Source organism: Lipophrys pholis, assembly GCF_963383615.2.
Source record: "Lipophrys pholis genome assembly, chromosome: 16".
NCBI classification, from domain to species: Eukaryota; Metazoa; Chordata; class Actinopteri; order Blenniiformes; family Blenniidae; genus Lipophrys; species Lipophrys pholis.
The window spans coordinates 15,994,292-16,012,658 of NC_137634.1; the positions used below are offsets into that span (position 1 = coordinate 15,994,292).

At 40.7% G+C, this 18,367-nt stretch overlaps 1 protein-coding gene across 4 annotated transcripts in view; it reads right to left on the bottom strand.

The window, feature by feature from the left end:
- The window catches only part of dclk1a (doublecortin-like kinase 1a), a 44,513-nt gene that overhangs the window by 7,531 nt on the left and 18,615 nt on the right, over positions 1-18,367 (bottom strand). For 2 of the 4 annotated variants that reach the window (XM_080483655.1, XM_080483658.1), the window contains 2 exons: positions 16,248-16,355; positions 7,887-7,981 (listed from right to left, as the gene is read on the bottom strand). In XM_080483655.1, the coding sequence (XP_080339781.1) occupies positions 7,887-7,981; positions 16,248-16,355 (203 nt within the window). Of the gene's footprint in view, positions 1-7,886; positions 7,982-9,359; positions 9,489-16,247; positions 16,356-18,367 lie in introns of those variants that run through there. The other 2 variants (XM_080483657.1, XM_080483656.1) reach the window with 2 other exon arrangements.

Genomic DNA, 18,367 nt, shown 5'->3' on the forward strand with positions numbered 1-18,367 from the left:
GAGAGGGTAGACACTGAGCAGGATGTGTGGAGAAAGTGGAAAAAGACAGATACAATCATCCCCAATATCCCTCAAAATAGTATGTAAACTCCCTCACCGAGACATGATCACAGCCCCTTCTGCTGTAAAAAATTAACAAAATATGTATTTCTAAAAATAGACAAGGGGCTATGCGCAGCTCTACTCATCCCCAGATTATCCTCAAGGCTGTCTTTCTGTTTGCAGATCTGTCTGCTGGGATGTTTTGCCCTGTATGGCACACATACTTGTGCATGTGAACAGAGAAAGCTAATATGCACTTGTTCTGTTACCAAGCATCATGTGAATCAAAGCCATTAGAAACATTTGTAGAAGTATGTATGTATGTATGTATGTATGTATAGTGTATGATGCTGAGTTCAGCTACTTATTGTGGTGGTTTGTAAGATCAAATGATGTTGCAGGTCCATGGCTGAAGAGGATTACTGCTGCTGCACCCAAGCCTATAAAGGCCCCACTTCCTCCTGGAAAAAGTTGTATTTCTCCCTTTTTTTTTTCCTTTGAGTTTATTTAGTTTATTATCAATGACATGCATCTCCGTCTTTGCAGTTAACCTTGTTTTATTGTTGTATATTTGAAACCCATCGTTTGTTAAATTAAAAAAAAATATATATACACTGTACTTTAGTTATTTTCTTACCTGTTTTCCCTTTTTTGAGCTTAGCCATAACAAGTAGAATACTGTTCCTCAACACAGCAAACACTGTGCGTGTCTGAGTGCATCCACTTCCCACGAGTGATCGTATCCAAATGAGCTCATCGCTATTCACTCCACAGCGTAAACTAATTTTTCTGTAATTGCTTCCCTCTTTTACTTCTCACTACTACTTTTTTAATAAAACACAGGTTTGGGTGACACTAATAAATGCAGATGAATTACTGCCTTTCATCCGGTTGGTATGTAGGAGGTCATTAAAGTGAAAAAGACCGTCTGAGATGAGGCGTCTGCATCCAGCTAAAGACAAAAACTCATTACGCCCTCCACCTTGTAACCTCCTGTCTGGTTGTCATGGAAGCAACAGGGATGGGGAACAGAGATCTAGTCAGGACTGTAAATGAGGCTCTCATATTTCTGTCCTTTATTTGCACCTATCCATCTTTCTGTTCTGTTCTGTTCTGAGAATCTCTTCTTTGGATTTTACCCATTTGTTCAGTGGACTTTTGTTTGTGTGTGTTTTCTGTGTATTTTCTTTTTTATTATTCTTTTCTCCTCCCACTTAATTTTTTTTTCATCTTCTGGCTCACTATGAATCTCAAGGTTTTGAGACATTTCCAGAGCTCGAATAAATCAGACAGGTGTGGCGCTGGAATATGCAACTGGGCCAGCAGTGGGACAGGATGCCATAAAACATAAGCGGACGAGACATTGCGGGGTTATCAACAGGTGCAGTACGCACTCAGTGTGCTGTGCATGTGAAACTCTTCCCGAAATGTCAAACTCGAGGATAAGTGTCTAAAAGCCTGATTAAAGTCAGCAAACAGACATTCTTCTATCATCTCAATTCATCACAGGTGCAGCCAGACATATTTTTGATGTTCTCCCATGAAATGAAAGCACATTGCATAATTCACACATCAATCAGTCCCGTCCTCTTGGAGGACATCAAATCGAAAAAAAAGTGTCGGTGAACTAATGGATTTTCATCCTTGTGAGAATAATCCAGCCAGTGTTAAGAACGGTGCAGTTGGGAAGGAAGGAGACTTTGGCAATAAATGTAAGAAAACGTCCACTTTATCTATTCAATATAAAAGTATTTTGTGGCGACTAATACTAGTCACAATATTAAGAAAAATATTATACCAGACAGGCTGCTGTAGGCACAAAGGCAAATCTTAATAATATAGAATAGAGTTGATATGCTTAAATTTAAATAACGGCAATAACAAATAGCGGTATGATGGGCTTCTGGAATTGATAGGTGGGTAGGGTTCCAATCGAAGACCCTTGAATATGATGAATATGTCTGTTGTGCTGTATTTTGTTGTCCTATTTTATTGTACTGTACACTATTACATTGTTGAATGCAAAATTGTTCCTCTCAAGGGGATATCATCCATTCAGAAAGAATTTTCAAAATTTACAGGACGGGTGTGCCCTATATCTTGCCAACGTAGCTGTCAGCTTGATTTAACTCATCTCTGCTGCTGTGACCCGAAAATCACTAGGTGAATGTAGCTATGAGTCAGGCTGATTTTGGTTTATGTAATGTTGTTTTTACTCGGGCACTCTTCCCGGAACGAGAAAACCCACTTAATACCCATAAAGCTGATGGCCCTCCTGAGCTGAAACTGAAAAACATCCTTATTCTGCTCTTTTAATTCCTCCTCCCGACACATATATTTACCACTCCCGTGGCCTTATCGCACATCCAGCCCTGTCCTCTACTCGCTTTCTCATTTTGAACACGTAGCTCTCCCTTCCTGCCACAGAGGGAAACAAAATACTGTTGCTATGGAAACAGAGAGGAGAGCGGTGGCTTATGAGACTTCCAGTGTGGAGACAGAAGCCTATATATGGCTGCTTCCTGTCTGCGGGCTCGGAGCGAGGTTCAACCTTCTATGAAAGCTGTGTCTCTCTTCCCTGCGTGGAACTCTATGAGACAGATGGAGTGACGGACAAAGTGAGAAACAAAGAAAGACAGAGAGACAGACAGACACAACGATCTATGGGGTCTGGTCTGGTTGGTATTGATTGTGAGATTTGGCAGGAGCTGTTTTTGTTATTGTTAGACCATCCCGCTCTGTCCCTGTTGCACAATACAACATATACTATTCCTAGCTCTGTATCTCTACACTATGACTCACACCACCGACAAACACACCAACAAACCTTTTACATCATGGCTGGAGCCGCTGCTCTTCAAACCTGCAAGGGCAACACTCAGCAACTGAATACTGATCGGCGCACAAATAGGATCTGAACAGGATGTCCATGGCTGACCTTAAATGTTGAACGTCATCTCCAAACTAAATGTTTACAGGCAGCAATAATGGCAATAATGATTTATCCTGTTGTTGAAAAGGCAGCCTGCCAACTGCAGGAGTGAGCCTTGAAAATGCTCCACACATTTACATGCCAGCGTGTCCTCCATTGCTCTCTGTCTGAATCTGATTACAACACGTCCTAAAACCTTCTCCGAGCTTTTCCCCTCAGGCGGGAGCCCAAACCTTTTTTCTTCAGCAGCTTTTCTTGACACTTTTACTGTCATGCAATATCGAGCAAGAGCAGGATTTATTAGTGTTTGCTTTGGAGGAGGAAATTTATATTATTTGATGGAAATGGGATTTTGTTTGGTCCTGGCTTCCCGCTTTGTCTCGTATGAGAACACAAGGTGCAGAAGATAATATTTCCCTCTTATTTCGATGTCTAGACAGACGAAAAACATAATCTACTTCTATCTCCTCTGAAGAGATCAACACTGTTTGGGGAAATCTGCCAGTTGGACACATTGAAGGGTTTTTAATCAAAATCCTAATGGACTGCAATCCTGGAGAATCACACGAGCGTGATTAAATGCTTTAAGGAGCATTAAAAAAATAAATAAAAAATTCAGAAGATTTAAGCTGCCCCACCCAAAGAAACCAAAAAATAAAGAAATTAAAAAATTCAGATTATAAGTAGCAGGACGTGAGAATCAATGATAAATGCACCACTGGGACTGAGTTTGTGATTTTATAGCCGCTCCACTCTGCTGACTGCATAAAGAAGTTTAACAAAGGCGAGCGGCTGAGGAGGAAGAAAATGATCATCTTCATAAATATTATAATGATGATGTAACAATGTAGAGCAGCTGTTAATCTGAAGCGTCGAGTCAAAACGAGGAGAACAAAAGGACACGGAATGGAAATGAAATGAAAATGAATTTAATGACAACTTCAACAAATGGGTTGATAAAATTAATACATTTAGCAACGCAAACACAAAACAAACAAGCCAAAAAGGGCTGGAAGCCTCACATGATGAAATCTAGATGTTAATCCACGTTCGTAATAGGTTTTGCCATACTGAATAAAAAAACACCCAACATATATTCTTTGTATGTGAAGGTGAATGCAAATAAATGCAAATGTGGGTTTTTACATCCATTATAACTGAGAATGTCAAGAGATTTCAATAATTTTCTCATGAAAATGTCAAAACAATTAACTTTTAGCTTGAAAATTGCATTTCTCACCGTTTCCTCATGTGATGCAACCTAGTCTTTCCAGCAATCATAAAAACAAAATAGGACAAATCTGTCTAATGATATCAACACAACATAAAATGACAAATATTCCCCCAAAAAACAAAACAAATACAGAGATTTGTATCAATACACTCATGTGGATGAATGAAAACAATGTGAGCAAACACTTTCCTCTTTCTCTTTCTTCCAAACACTCACTCGCACACATGCACAAATAATTTAATAATGAATCACGCGACACACAAAAATATAGACGTAAGAACGAGAGATGGAGCATGCAACCCAGTGAATCACGGACATGGATGACTAAATGGTGAGAGGAGGATGGAGGTGACATACTACTGATAACACAGCGCTTCCTTATCTCTCATTCACTCAAGCTAACAGCTACCTGACTCTATCACAGCTGCTACAACAAGAGACCTTCTGTCTGTCTCGCCTTCAATCTGTCATCCGCTGCTCCCTATGTATTGTCCTTTTTTTTTTTAATGATTTATCTCTGCTTATGGTTTTCAAATCTAATAGAGCAAACGGACCAGGATGAAGGTGACCTCACCAGTTCAGTCAATTCATCTGTATGTGCTTTGGGGCTGATATCGACAGGGCGGATGCCAGGGTGGATGCCTGTGTTGATTTATTTTGTATTTAGATTTAATATAAAATGGATAGGGGAATTCAGCAGCATGTGCTTTTTGAGGTAAGTGGCCTTTACTCTCAGCACCATTACAGCAAAGAGGAGGAGGAGGGGGAATGTAAACCATTCTTTCATGCTTGCTGATATTTCCTACAAATGGGTCACGGGGGCGACTAAACGTCTAAAACACACAGCATGTGGTAGTCTCACTCGAGATATTGTCCTCTTCGCCAATTTTCTGTATGAGGGAACATTTTCTCTGACCAAGGCATGGACATGTAAGCGATTCTATGTGGAATTCCTTACAAGATTTACTCACGCCTGTGTGCTTACAGCTTTGTGTGTGCGTGAGGAGGAATGGAGGGAAGTGCCATGACACAGTGCCACGTCTCTGTATTCTGCTCGGGGAGATAGGATGTAATGGGCTGGGCTGGGCGAACAACCTACTTCAGGCAGCAAAGTGCCTCAAAGTGTTTAAATGCAGGATCCAGTGAGGTGAACTGTTTTAAAGCAACACGACTGCTGGGTCACTGCCGCTACTGTGGCTACATAGTTGTTTATTCATTTTCAGCAATTGAAAAAAAACATGTATGTCAAATTTAGACATCTTTGGATTAGGAGATTGTTTTACGACTCACTCACCTCACTGGATTTCTGTGAGTGTGTTGTACATTTATCACCCGTGTGTGTGTACACAGAGGTAACAAGAATGGCGGGGAAACATATGTGCACATAGTGTCCTGAATTTGGTTAAAACTTTGAAAGAAGCTTAAACTTCATCTCCAAGGGAAATGATGGACTATAATTTCTCCCTTGTGAAGTTAATACCCTTTCATAAGGGGAAGCGAGAGAGAGGGGGACTGGGGTGGGGAGGGTGGGGTGGGGGTAAAATGAGAACTGCTGAGAGAAGGAGTGAAAGAGGAATTAGGAACTGTCAGGGAGGGAATCGCTAACAGGGTGGATAGAAATAAGTCAGAGGCGGGTGGAGAGAATTACATCGTAATATGGCTGAAGAATGTGAAGCTTCAGAGTGGAGAGCAGAGATAATGGGATGTGAGGCTTCCTCCCTTCTTTCCAGTCAAGCCACTGCAGGCTTAGTGTAGTGTCAGCGAGTACAAAGCTAGAAATAATCTCCTTTTGAGAAACACATGCTCAACTTGTGTTGAGTAAAACAGCAATTTAAATGCTGCATCTGTGAGATCAGGACAGTGAAACAAAGGAAATGTTTAAAGGGTAATGTCTGACAAGACAAAATGTTAGCCTTTTTGTAACCTGGCATTTCCCTGGAGACGTTCATGGAGAATATCTGTGTAACTTTCAATGATAACTGACCCAGGTGTTTTCTATTCAGAGACCGAAAGGAAAGCAGAGTTCATAAATGTATGCAAATGACAACGCATTTCTCACTGTAATCTACGGTGACCCAGATCCATTATAGACACGAGCGTGGACTCTCTATTTCACCCTGTTCTCAGTAGCTATAACCTAAATCTGGACTGCTCCTGCTTCCCCAGCTGACCTTCATATCATTTCACTACAACCACATCGCTGATGGATTCAGAGGCCTAAGGGGCACACTCTCTACCATCCATTAAATCATCAAATGTAGCACAAGAATGGATAAACTAAGCTTCAGAGATAATTGCTTTCTGCTGCGCTGATTTTAGTGTATACGGCTACTTACAGACGCAGCCATGCACACTTGAATGTAAAGAAATAGTGTAACAGTAATTACAGCCATAAATCATTCTTGTGTCCCTGCTGTCAGGCAGCAAGTTTCAATCAGTGTGTGTGAGAGAAAAATGACAGTCTACATGCAAAGAGACACACATACTGTCACGTCGCTGCTTCACACACACACACCGCTGTGGTGAATCGAACGTGATTGGGTTTGTGTACGAGAGAGAAGGAACTGAATCAGCAGCAGGCTTAACAGTTCCTGCAAATTAAAGATCTGCTGTGAGATAACAGTGTTTGATTGGGACCGAGTCTGATATTTAAAGCTCGCCATCATCACTGTCAAGGACTGGATTAACAGATACTTTGGTCTTAAATGGGCACGCATGCGTACACGCACACACGCAAACCTGAACATGTCCTGTATTTGAACTCAGGATATCAAATGTGAAGCAGAATGTTTTCCTTTTGAGTTGCATGCTCCTGCTCTGCACAGTAGTATTTTGTCGCATTGTATTTTACATGTTCTTTTCTTCCCGATCGCTACAGAAAACATATCTTGTTTCTTTGTGTGTTTTTCTTTTTCTTTTTACATGGACCTTTTAAAACCCAGGCTGCTGACAGAAAAAACCAGAAGAAAAGAATTCCTGTAATGTACTAGTATAAAATTAGATCCTACATCATTTACACAATTGTACATGTACAAAATGACATAACTTGATTTAAAAAAAAAAAAAAAAAAAGTTATTTTAGATCAATAGGTGGTACTCAACTCGTCTTTTATAAAGACGTTAAACTGCAGTGCAACACACTGCTTAATGAAGTATGCAAATTATTGTGAAATTCAAATGACAATTAAGATCAGAGCGGGCTGCTCAAAAAGAGAATGGGTCAGTTTTCTCTTTAGATAAGATATTGCACAAATTTAAGGACAGATCTGCTGCTCTCTGTATATTGATGATAGCATTATTTATCGTTGAGCTGCCAATAGCAGAGAGGATCTTTTGAAGAGGAACAAAGATCTGAAATGAGCCAAAATATCAGCATGATAGGAGGGGTTGCCTTTGGAAACTATAAAGTCGTGTGTTAACATGAGCCTGCCATTGTTGGACTCCCAGAGCAGCACTGGGCGAGGTCAAAAGTCAAGGCCTCGCCCCTTCTGAGATAATAAAGATGCTGTGGTTTCTTCATATGCTAGTGACTCTAAGATGTAGTTGGTCTATGCTCAGTCAGGGCTTTGTCCTTTTCCTGAGAACATAGAAGGTTTGTGTTATAGACTTAATGATCCAGCGTCACTAAATGCTACCGGGTGATTGTTTTGTCTTTGCGTCTGTGTGTTTTTGTCTTACCCGGCGTCGGCTGAGGCTACCCGGGCTGGTCGGGGAGGGGCTGGGAGATTTTCCCGAGTGAGGAGTGGACAGCTGACTGGCCGGCGTCCCATTCACTGGAGGGAGAAAACCAGGGAGAAAATAGAGCAGAGTGGATAAGAAAAGGGCGAAAAGGAAACATTGAAATACAACACTAAATTCCAATCTGCGGACACATGTTCTCTCGAACAGTTATATCGGTTTCTAGCTGCAGCCCACACTTCCGCCCTCAACGTCTATCCATTCATATAAACGAGGCGGGGGAGGCAGAGGAGAAGAAGACGGAGGAGTGCGGGAGAAAGAAAGAGTGGCACTGAAATCCACACTCGTCTCTTTTTTTTCCCACTCCATTTTTTACTACAGCCAAATTACAGTTGCTCGAATTCTCGATGGAACTCCCCCCAAGCCTATAAACATATGTGCAGTGAAACATTAGAGCATGTTCCAGACTTTAATGACTCCAAGTCAACATGAACATCAGGCTGTCCTCATTTTCAGTCAGAACCTACATTCGGTGCACTTGTGACCCTGAAGCATCATCTCATTATAAAAGAGCCGACTATTAGTTAAAAATGCACCTGGCTGGTGTGTTTGGTCAGGCATATACAAGATTAGAAAAAAATTTAAATAAAAATCCCAATGGCATCATTATGCCAGTTCAAGACATGACTGCCTGTCATCATGTAGCAAACATGATTTATTGTTTAATGGCAATACACAAAACGCTTGGGAAACACAAAAATGGTTACTGAAGCCATACATTTATTAGTAGTGAGTCACACTGGAGGTAAATGTTGGAATATAAAAAAAAAAAAGACAATGTAATAGAGGCGCTTGTTGTATAAATAAAACACACCCAGCCCTGTCTCTTTCACTGGCATCTCCCAGCCTTTTTAGCATTCACCACACCACCTGAAAGGATGACCGCATGTAAACAATATTTCATTCCTGTCGTCCACCGAGCAGCATTTTCAGAGTCTATCCTTGGAGCTGCAGATAAGTGAAACCTCAGTGTACAATCCCTGCCGAGATCAAACAACTTTCTGAATTATTCAAGACAAAGAAGATGATAAAAAAAAAAAAAAAATCTCTCTCTCACACACAGGCTGAAAATAGCCTTGGCTGCCGATGCACACCAGTATTTTCATTTACCAAAGACGCCGTGAATGTATAAGAAAGTCATTGTTTAATCCATCTCCGGGCAGGTTCATTGATGAAAAACATGAAACGGCGTTACGCACACGGGCAGACGCTCCTGCCGGTTACACAACAATAAAACATTCAAATAAACAATTCAAGCACATATCATTGACCTTTCATGACACAAATCATCACAAAATGACCCTATAAAATGAATGAAATTAAAAGTATCATCACTGATGTCTCGGTCTATTAGAAACAATTGTGCGTAAAATTATCCGAGTGGTGAGAAATCAAAGTTTGAAGCCTCCCTACCTTCCACTTCCAGCATGCTGAAAAACACAGTGATAATCCTTTAAAAAAAAAGCGGGGCAACGAGAAGAGGAAGAACAGCACCTATTTATGTTTCGCTCTCCGTCCGTCCGATAGTAAACTGTGGTGAATGGGAGAGACGGAGCGGAGCTGTACTACACAGAGGCGGAGAGAGAGAGAGAGAGAGAGAGAGAGAGAGAGAGAGAGAGAGAGAGAGAGAGAGAGAGAGAGAGAGAGAGAGAGAGAGACGCTGCTTGCGCACGCTCTGACGCGCACCCCCGGTCGAGAGAGAGAGAGAGAGAGAGAGAAAGAGAGAGAGAGAGAGCGAACTGTCGTTTAGAAATATATGTTTTGGCTGAGTCCTTATAACAACTGCGCCAATTACGTTGCGATCCTAACTGGATGCCAAACACAGAGGACAGACAGCACAGACTTGTGCAGCCACAACGGACCAATAAGATACTCTATGGAGGGCAACTTGAGGCAAGGCCTTCTGGATTATGAAAGGTCTATTGTTGGTAGTGTAAACATCCTCAAGAAATAAAAAAAAACCCAGCTCCTTTTGACCTGAGATTTCACTCAGAGCAACAACTATAATAGGAGATTTTCCTCTGACTCTACTTATTCCAGAAGATAAGAGAGATAAGATAAGAGTTGGAGTGTTTTGAAACCAGCTTGAGAAATATTTCACAATAGTAGTCAACAAGAGTTTGAAGTACCAGTTGATGCCATTTAATAAAACAATCAAATATCTAGACCTGCTTCTATACTTCTGAAAAGCCACCAAAGCAGAAAGTACGTTGAGGTTTTCCTCCTCTGTGGATTTTTTGATTAAGACATGAAGAGAGCCACTGGGAATTCAATTTGTCCAGAATGCAGCGCAGCATCTTTCACACCTACTCTGTTGAACAGTCAGTGTTATTATTGCATAAACCTTCTTAAGAAAGCCTTGTGAGTGATAAATATGGTGAAACGCCACATGTGTGCACTCCTGCCTTCAGCTGTGTGATGTGTTGGATGATTTATTGACAGCATTATGTCATAAATATTGGAACAAAAGTCTGAAAAACAAGATTTCATTGTAACTGTGAAATATATATACAGGAGAATTGCAGCTAAAATTAGGTGGTGAATCGCCAGACAAGCGTTCTGATGTCTTTCCTTTAGATGCAGCTAAGGTCAAACCTATGACTCAGTTTATGTATACTGTGTGTATTTTTTTTTTTTTATCCAAGTGAAAAGCAAGTCTACAGAGCATTGTGTGGCCCACACAGCCTTTGGCTGTTCCTACCCGTCCTCATGAATCAAACAAAAACTGAGAGTACATGAAGCCTGCAATACAAATGGTCTGGTTTTATTTAGGATTTTGGAACCTCTGGGGGTAGTACACATCTCTGCTATGTTAGAGACTGAAATGTATGTGAGCATTATCAGAAAAACACACAAAATACAAGAAGAACCGGGAACATCAGATTATCAAAAATGTTGTGTTTTAATCATTTCAGTACCTTGCATATTTCTTTATATTTTTTTATTATCAATATTGTCAAGTTCATGATGGGCTGTAAAGATTTGTGAAAATGTATATGCCACTGTGTAACATTTCTAAAACATCAAGTAGGTAGTGTGTCCTATATTCAGACATGTTTAAGACAAATTAGGTTTGTTTAACAAAAAATAGGGTCTAAAGTAATTTTTCAATTATGTTATAAGAATAATCTTAGAAAGCATGTAAAGGGTTATAATTAACATATTCATAATCTCACTAGTGATCAGGACACTATACCTAGAAACATGAATACATGTGCACACTTTTAGAACAATTTCTACAGATGTAGGAATAATTGATGTCATTTCAGCTCAAAATCAAAACTGTAAAAATTAGATGTTTTCCAACAATTCCCTGTAACAAGAGACAAGGCACCTTGGACATTCAAAAACAAAATCCAAGCTTTATTCAAGGCCTCAACCTTATCATTCACATATTGTGTACCAATTGAACCAATGCAATGACTAATCTACAGTAAATGCTTTTCATAATAACACAGTGAGATAAAGCTTCATGCTTTTTGCTAGAAAGTATACTGGTGGATTTCTAGAAGTTTAAACATCATGGGGGGCAAGAGGGGACTTTTCCTGTCCATTTTAAGACTAATTGGCATCCAGTGCGATATGTCTTCAGTGCAAGCTTTGGCCAGGCACTTCCTTTCTCTCTGCCGTTTCTGTGATTCGGTTTTGTCTTTGTTGTTACTGTCCTGCTGCTTATCAGTTTTTGCAGAAAGTATACCCCACCCCCCTCCATGAGTTTCAGATGTTCCAGAGTGGCTACATGTGGCTGCAGACATCTTAGTTCAATAAATGTCACACTGAGCTACAGTTCTCTTGGAGACACACTGACTTGTATTTGTCAGCGACACGCCACCATTTCTTATTAAGTCTCTCTCTCCTCATGCAGAGTTGTTCTCACGGGGAGTAAAAGGTAAGACCCTGAAGTATGAGAGCGATGCTTTCTGACACCATCTGCACCTCTGTTAATTTTAGCTGACAAGATTCATCAGAGGAGAGCAGCGAGACAGATGGTGAGACGAGCGGGGAGAAACTGTGTCTGAGTGCAAATTGTCTTCTCACATTATTCCGGATTTATGTGTGTGTTGTGTGTACATACAGAGTACTGTATATATAAATACACACTCAGCTGGGGTTGTGACATCATCCCAGAATACAACTGGAGTGATGACAATGTCAGGCAGGGAAGCGACAACATGCCCACACACGGACTAATGCCAAGTCCTGTCCTCCACGACATGAGAGGGAATACCTGTCACTTCTCCCAGAAAAGCATACAATTTCATTAAAGTATGCACGTTTCATCACATTTTCTAACAGTTTGATGCACCTTGATAATATCAGGTCGTATTCCTTTTTTTTTTGTGGAGCTATGATTAATCAGGCAGACCTGCTGCATGATTCATCTAATAACACATTAGTCTTTGAGCTTTAAAGTTCATCAGTGGAAATAAGAACATACAATTCTAATCTGTGCTGGTGAGAAGCCTAAACATTTCTTTACTTATCATGGAACTGTAAATGTCTTCAGCATGTGTCACATAAGACCTGATTTCATTTACATTAAACACAATAAATCAGGGCTGTTGTCTGAATTGCCTTTTTATATAATGACACGCAGAATGTTCAGATGTTTTGGTTTCCCGAATCTTTCTGTCATAGAAAAAATATGTATAATTAATAGCATCATTTTGTTGTAAAAAAGCAGCTTCTGCAAACTTGTTTTCATAGAAAATCGGAAAAAGCATTTTTTTTGTGTTGCATGATTGTTATATTATGTTAGAAAAAGAGAAAATTACTTTGGAGTAACAAGCTTTGATTTGATTAATTAGAGATCAGGTCAATAAGGACCATCACTTCATAAGCTTAGCAAATCCTTGGTCCAGAGGAAGAAGCAGTGGATTTTGAAAATATAAGGTTTGTTTCACTTAAACAGTAAATACATATGAAAACCAGCATTTCATTGTATGATTTCACTCCGAGATCATATCATGTGTGTTAATAATCAGGGTAAAAAAAAGACAATAAAACAGTGAGGAATACTTTATAATTAAATGTTCTTCTTTTAGTATTGTAGTATAACACAACCTTCTGTCTGTGTGTCTCTCATCTGTCTCCTTGTCAGTTCATCTGGCCCCCACAAATACCTCCGCTCCTCAGTGGCGTTCAGGTCTCAGTTGCAGACGTTCACACAATGAGGAGCAGGCCGGCACACCGAAGGACACCAGGTGGTGTTTGACAGCACACGTGTTTCGCTCCTCCACACTCTCACTCTCTCGCAGAGATAATTCACACTTCACATCTGCTCTGTGAAGCTTCTCTGGACCAGCTTATTAGATTTGATAAAGAATTATTTTTCTGTGTGCCGCTCGAATGGAAAAATTATTACACAACTTCAAGGCTGCAGTCCGAACTCCAGAATACCTGCAGCAAAGTTAAAAAACCAACAGAGACGTATGAATCACAGCTCCAGCAGTGGGAAGCAATACAATCCTGCAAGGCAGGCATATAATATCTGGAAAAAGACAGAGCTGAGAGTCTCTCTCTTCCGTCTTATTGAAAACAACATAAATAACAAGGGTTTTGAGTGCAAACAAACAAAGGCAAAAAGAAACTGTATTACTGGATCCATTTTACCATAAATGTTGCATTGTTCTGCAAAGTCATTGAACTTAAAATGTGAATTTAGGAATTTCTATGAACATGACTGATGAAAGCCAGACTACATTGTCGCATTCGATTAGACGATAATTCATACCTGCAATGTCAGCCCTGAAAGTTGCAAACCCAAACAGAAAAAAGCCAAGGCCCAACGACACAAGGTTAAACACCACCTGACTACGCTGCACAGCATATTCAATAAATTATAGATGCAGCAGGTGAAGCTGCAAACTCAAGGAAAGCAGCAACACATTTTTCCCACAAATGTGTTGTGGATAGGACCTGTAATCATTTTGTTTATTTCAAATGTTCTTGTAATGAGCTCTATATAACTAGTCACTGAAAAAAATGTACAAACTCTAATTATTTCCTCCTATCCAAAGCTAAAATCTTGATTTTAAAATATATTCTTTTTTTATCAAAAAGGGCCCAAAAGGCAAAACATGTCCAATTAAGAACCATTATAAACTGAGTCATATGTTTTCATAAAATTATCAAAATTAACTCATAATGTTTTCCCTACAGCATCAATTCGACTGTGGAGAAACCACCTGGACAGTTTAGCAAAACAAATGAGCTAATCTGACTCAGATGATAACGCTCAACCTTAAATTACACCACTGCACGTGAACCTGAGACAAACTTTATGAATTGTATAAAATGACAGCAATGTCAACACCTAATACAAAGTGAAACTTTCACTTTTTGAAAGTGAAAAAAAAAAAACCAAACATTGTTTAAAGAAATTGAAAGTCGAATAGCAGGGAGAGTCGAGGTTGGAAGGCAGATCTTTGAGTTCAAGTTGCTTCCAGCTGACAATGTTTTGGGGGAGTGAATGCAGCGTGACAGAAAACAGCAGTCAGCAGCAATAAGGGAGCAGTTGATGATTTTAAGTAGCGGAAGTGGCACCAGAAGGGCGACATTTCTCCGAGCAGAAAACGCCTGGACGGTCTGACTCAGGGAGGGAGCGTCAGTCAGCTCTGCTTTTCACTGCAGGCCATTTCACAGGAAGTCACTGCCATATATGGCTGTCACAAGCTATTGTGTCTGTAGCTAAATGCTCAACTGTGCTACGTTTCCATGGAAACCAAGTCAGCCCCCCCCCTTTCTCGTTTTCTCTCACTTGCTCTCTCTCTCTCTCTCTGTCTCTCACACGCACACACTCACACACACACACACACACACACACACACACACACACACACACACACACACACACACACACACACACACACACACACACACACACACACACACACACACACACACGCTGCAGCCAGCAGGATCAGATAGTGTATGACTCACTCTCATAACCTTTTCCCCAAAGTTTTCAAACCACCAGCTTCCAGAAGTTTCTCCTTTCACCCTACCTGTATCTTTCTTCATGCTTTGACCTCCAAATCACAACACCCCTCATACTGACGGGTGCCGATTTGCATCCTGCAACGCCTTAGCTGATTTAAATTAATACATGTGGCCCCAGTCTAAAAATACATACATCGGTGCATGCCCGTGTAGTGTAACAGTAGGTGAACCTCATTTGTTTTCAGGAGTTTCTGTGAGTTGCATCACCCATCCAATCATCCCCGCTCAATACGTCTCTGTACACTTGAATAAAAAATTATATTTACACTGAGGATGGAAACACAAGAGCACTGCTACACAACTAAGCATTCCACACATTTACAGACCGTCAAAGCTCAAGCTGTGCAATCAGGACAACAATACCTGCCATTTTTTTTCCAGAGCTCTAAACCAATCGGCGGGCGCTGCCAGCTTAAAGCCAGACTGGCGGCTTGGCAGACGCACTCACACGAAAGAAAAACATACACAAAGAAAACACACACACACGCGCGCGCAGATATTTGAAGAAACATCTCAATGACATAATGCATATTTAAGCTCTAACTCTAACGACTCAAATGATGACTCCACATAACCTAAATCTGAGCCCAAAAACAAATCCATAAGCTTCCAAATACATCAAACTTTTTGGTTTTCAGGGTTCCAACAAAGAGTGAGGTCTCGAGAGTGAACTGGGGACACAAACCTTTGGGTGTATTAAAACAAAGCTGCACTCAGGTGCATGGTTTAAATCTCTGTGCACACGTTGTTGCCTCAAAACGAGTTTCTGACTGATCATCAGGCACAGGCGATGTAGCAGGTGCCGGTGCAAGCTCCCCACATCACATTACATTTCATTAGTCAGGTGAGGGAATGGCTGGTGGGGAGCTGCAAGATTGACTCACCAGCCCAATTTCTCTCCTTTTCTTCTCATCTTCCCTCCTACTCTCCCTCTTTTCTTTCTGCCTCCCTCATCCATGTTTGTAACCCCCCCCCCCCCCCCCCCCCCCCCCCCCCCCCCACACACACACACACTCGCCTGTGAAACCAGTCTCATTTGAATTCTGTTCTGAATGCAACAAGACACAGCTTACATTAGCGGAGATACTGCCAGACACTCCGCACAAGTCTGACTTGGTTGCGGTGTTTATTCATAGCGAGTGAGAAAAGCAATTACATGAAGCAGCAATAGGATGAAAACAACTCCCGAAGTTGTCCACTCACTCAGACTTCTTACAAGGCATTGATAAGAGACTATCCTCCATTACCAAGATAAAGAGGTAACAAGAAGAAAGGAGGAGAGACTTATTACTGTCTTACCAGACGCTGGGGATTTGCTGCGCCGCGATTGGACGATGGGTCTGGGGGAGCATCGGTTCAGAGAGCCTGACATCTTTCCATAGGTTACTGACTTCATCGTACGGCACTCTGCGCACAAACATTCACACAAAACACAGAGACTATGTGTTCAGGGACTATTTGGGAATCACACATCTCTGGGCTGTTTACTGTCCCTGAGCTTAACAGATCAGATGAATCCAAAGACCAAACAACAGAGCAACTAAACTGCTCCACATGAAATAGAGCAAATTTCTTCAATCTCTGTCTGGAGTTAACTGTCGGATGCTGTGGCATGACTTTGTGTCTTGCACAGTGTTTTAACACCCATCCGATTGAATTGGATTGAAATTCTCATTTGATGGATTCCAACCAATCAACAATTTTTTTTTTTTATCTCTATTTTGATTAATTCTGACATTTGGTCAAGCAGCAGAACTGCAAACCATCAACTCAGCAGTAATTGGTTTTACGTATGTGTTAACTCTCGGGTCACATGCATTAATGAGCCTTGACCTTCATCGGGCCCACTTTCTGAACGCAATTACTGCGGTGTTGCAGGAGTGGCAGGTATGACTCAGAGAGGTCTGACACCATGCAGGCACACAGTCCTGATAAATGAGCCATGTGATGGTACATAACGCGCACACACAGTGTTCCAGCCTCCTTTTCCCTCCAAAAAAAACTTAACTCCTATCCTGTTCATTAACCCAACCCCATTATAGCCCATTACCATTCTGGACCAGTGAGGAAGGGAAATTTTACAGCCTGCCTGTGTTTGTCTGAATGTGTGTGTGGGCATATGAAAGTATGGGTGTGTGTAGGGGGGAATTTTTTTTTTCCCTTCATTTTCTTGTGTGGCAGTCGTTGTGACCCAGTGATTAATGCACAACGCAGAGTGTTAAGATGATGACAGTGTGCCAGAACTGAGGCAGAGGCGATAATTATAGTGATGCTGAAGAGGAGGCGAAGTCGTCTATAGCGCTGACTCTGCCTGTCTGTCTGTCTCCTCAGTCGCTCTGCGTTCCTATCTGTCTATGGCTGACTCTTGACAGAACCGTGTGTTTTAATCACCTTTATTGAGAAGAAATTCTGCTAATAAACACATTATCTTTTATATTTTTTCCCATTTAGGAATGATAATCAATCATCCCAGGGTCAGGAACCTGAAGACATGGTGCTGATGAAAGTTTACAGTTGGACTCCTGCATTTGGAAGCAAAATAACTTTAAGAATTCATGTTATAAATTAAGGGAAGAGTGTCCATGGAAGTTCAGAAATGTTTGGGCATTACAAATCATATCATACCATTATGAATGGATCTGATTGGTCTCAGATTCAATCTGTTTCATGACAACACACTTGGAGTTATGAGGAACTATCTTCAGCAACAAGAAGTACAAGGAGTCCTGCAACAGACGGTCTGGCCCCCACAGGGCCCTGATCTCCACATCACTGAGTCAGTCTGGAGTTACATGAAGGAACAGAAGCAAACGAGACAGCCTACATGCACACGCTGACTCTAACGAGTTCTCAAAGACGTTTGGAACAACCAAAATGCCAAGCATCTTGAAATGAGTGTGAAAGAGTTTGAATATCGAAAGGTGAGAATGAGTCTTGAGACAGTGTGAAATTAGAGTTGATAGAATATCTATTATTATACTTACAAAACAGTGTTTGTTTTATGTTTTGACACTTTGAAGCCCCCCCCCCAAAAAAAAAAAAAAACAAATCTAATTTTATGCTATGATACTCCATGTGACTTCCAACACCAAAATATAACAATATTGTATTTAGTTTTGAACGTCCAATATTTCAGTGGTAGAGGCGATCACAAACCCTCATTAAAATAAAAACAAATTGGTCATGATTTCACTTGTGTTTTTATTCTTAATTGATCATCTACAAACCAAAAATGTAGGCACACAATTTAGAATGCATCATTTCAAATCTCAAATCAGTCATGTTTTATAGAGGCAACCTCCTCCAAACATCTTAAGTTTGACAACAAAGTTTAGGATTGAATGTGTATTGTATTCATATTGTATTAATGATAGCAGCTTATGTTTTACCATAATGTGATGGAAATGAAAGTAGACAAT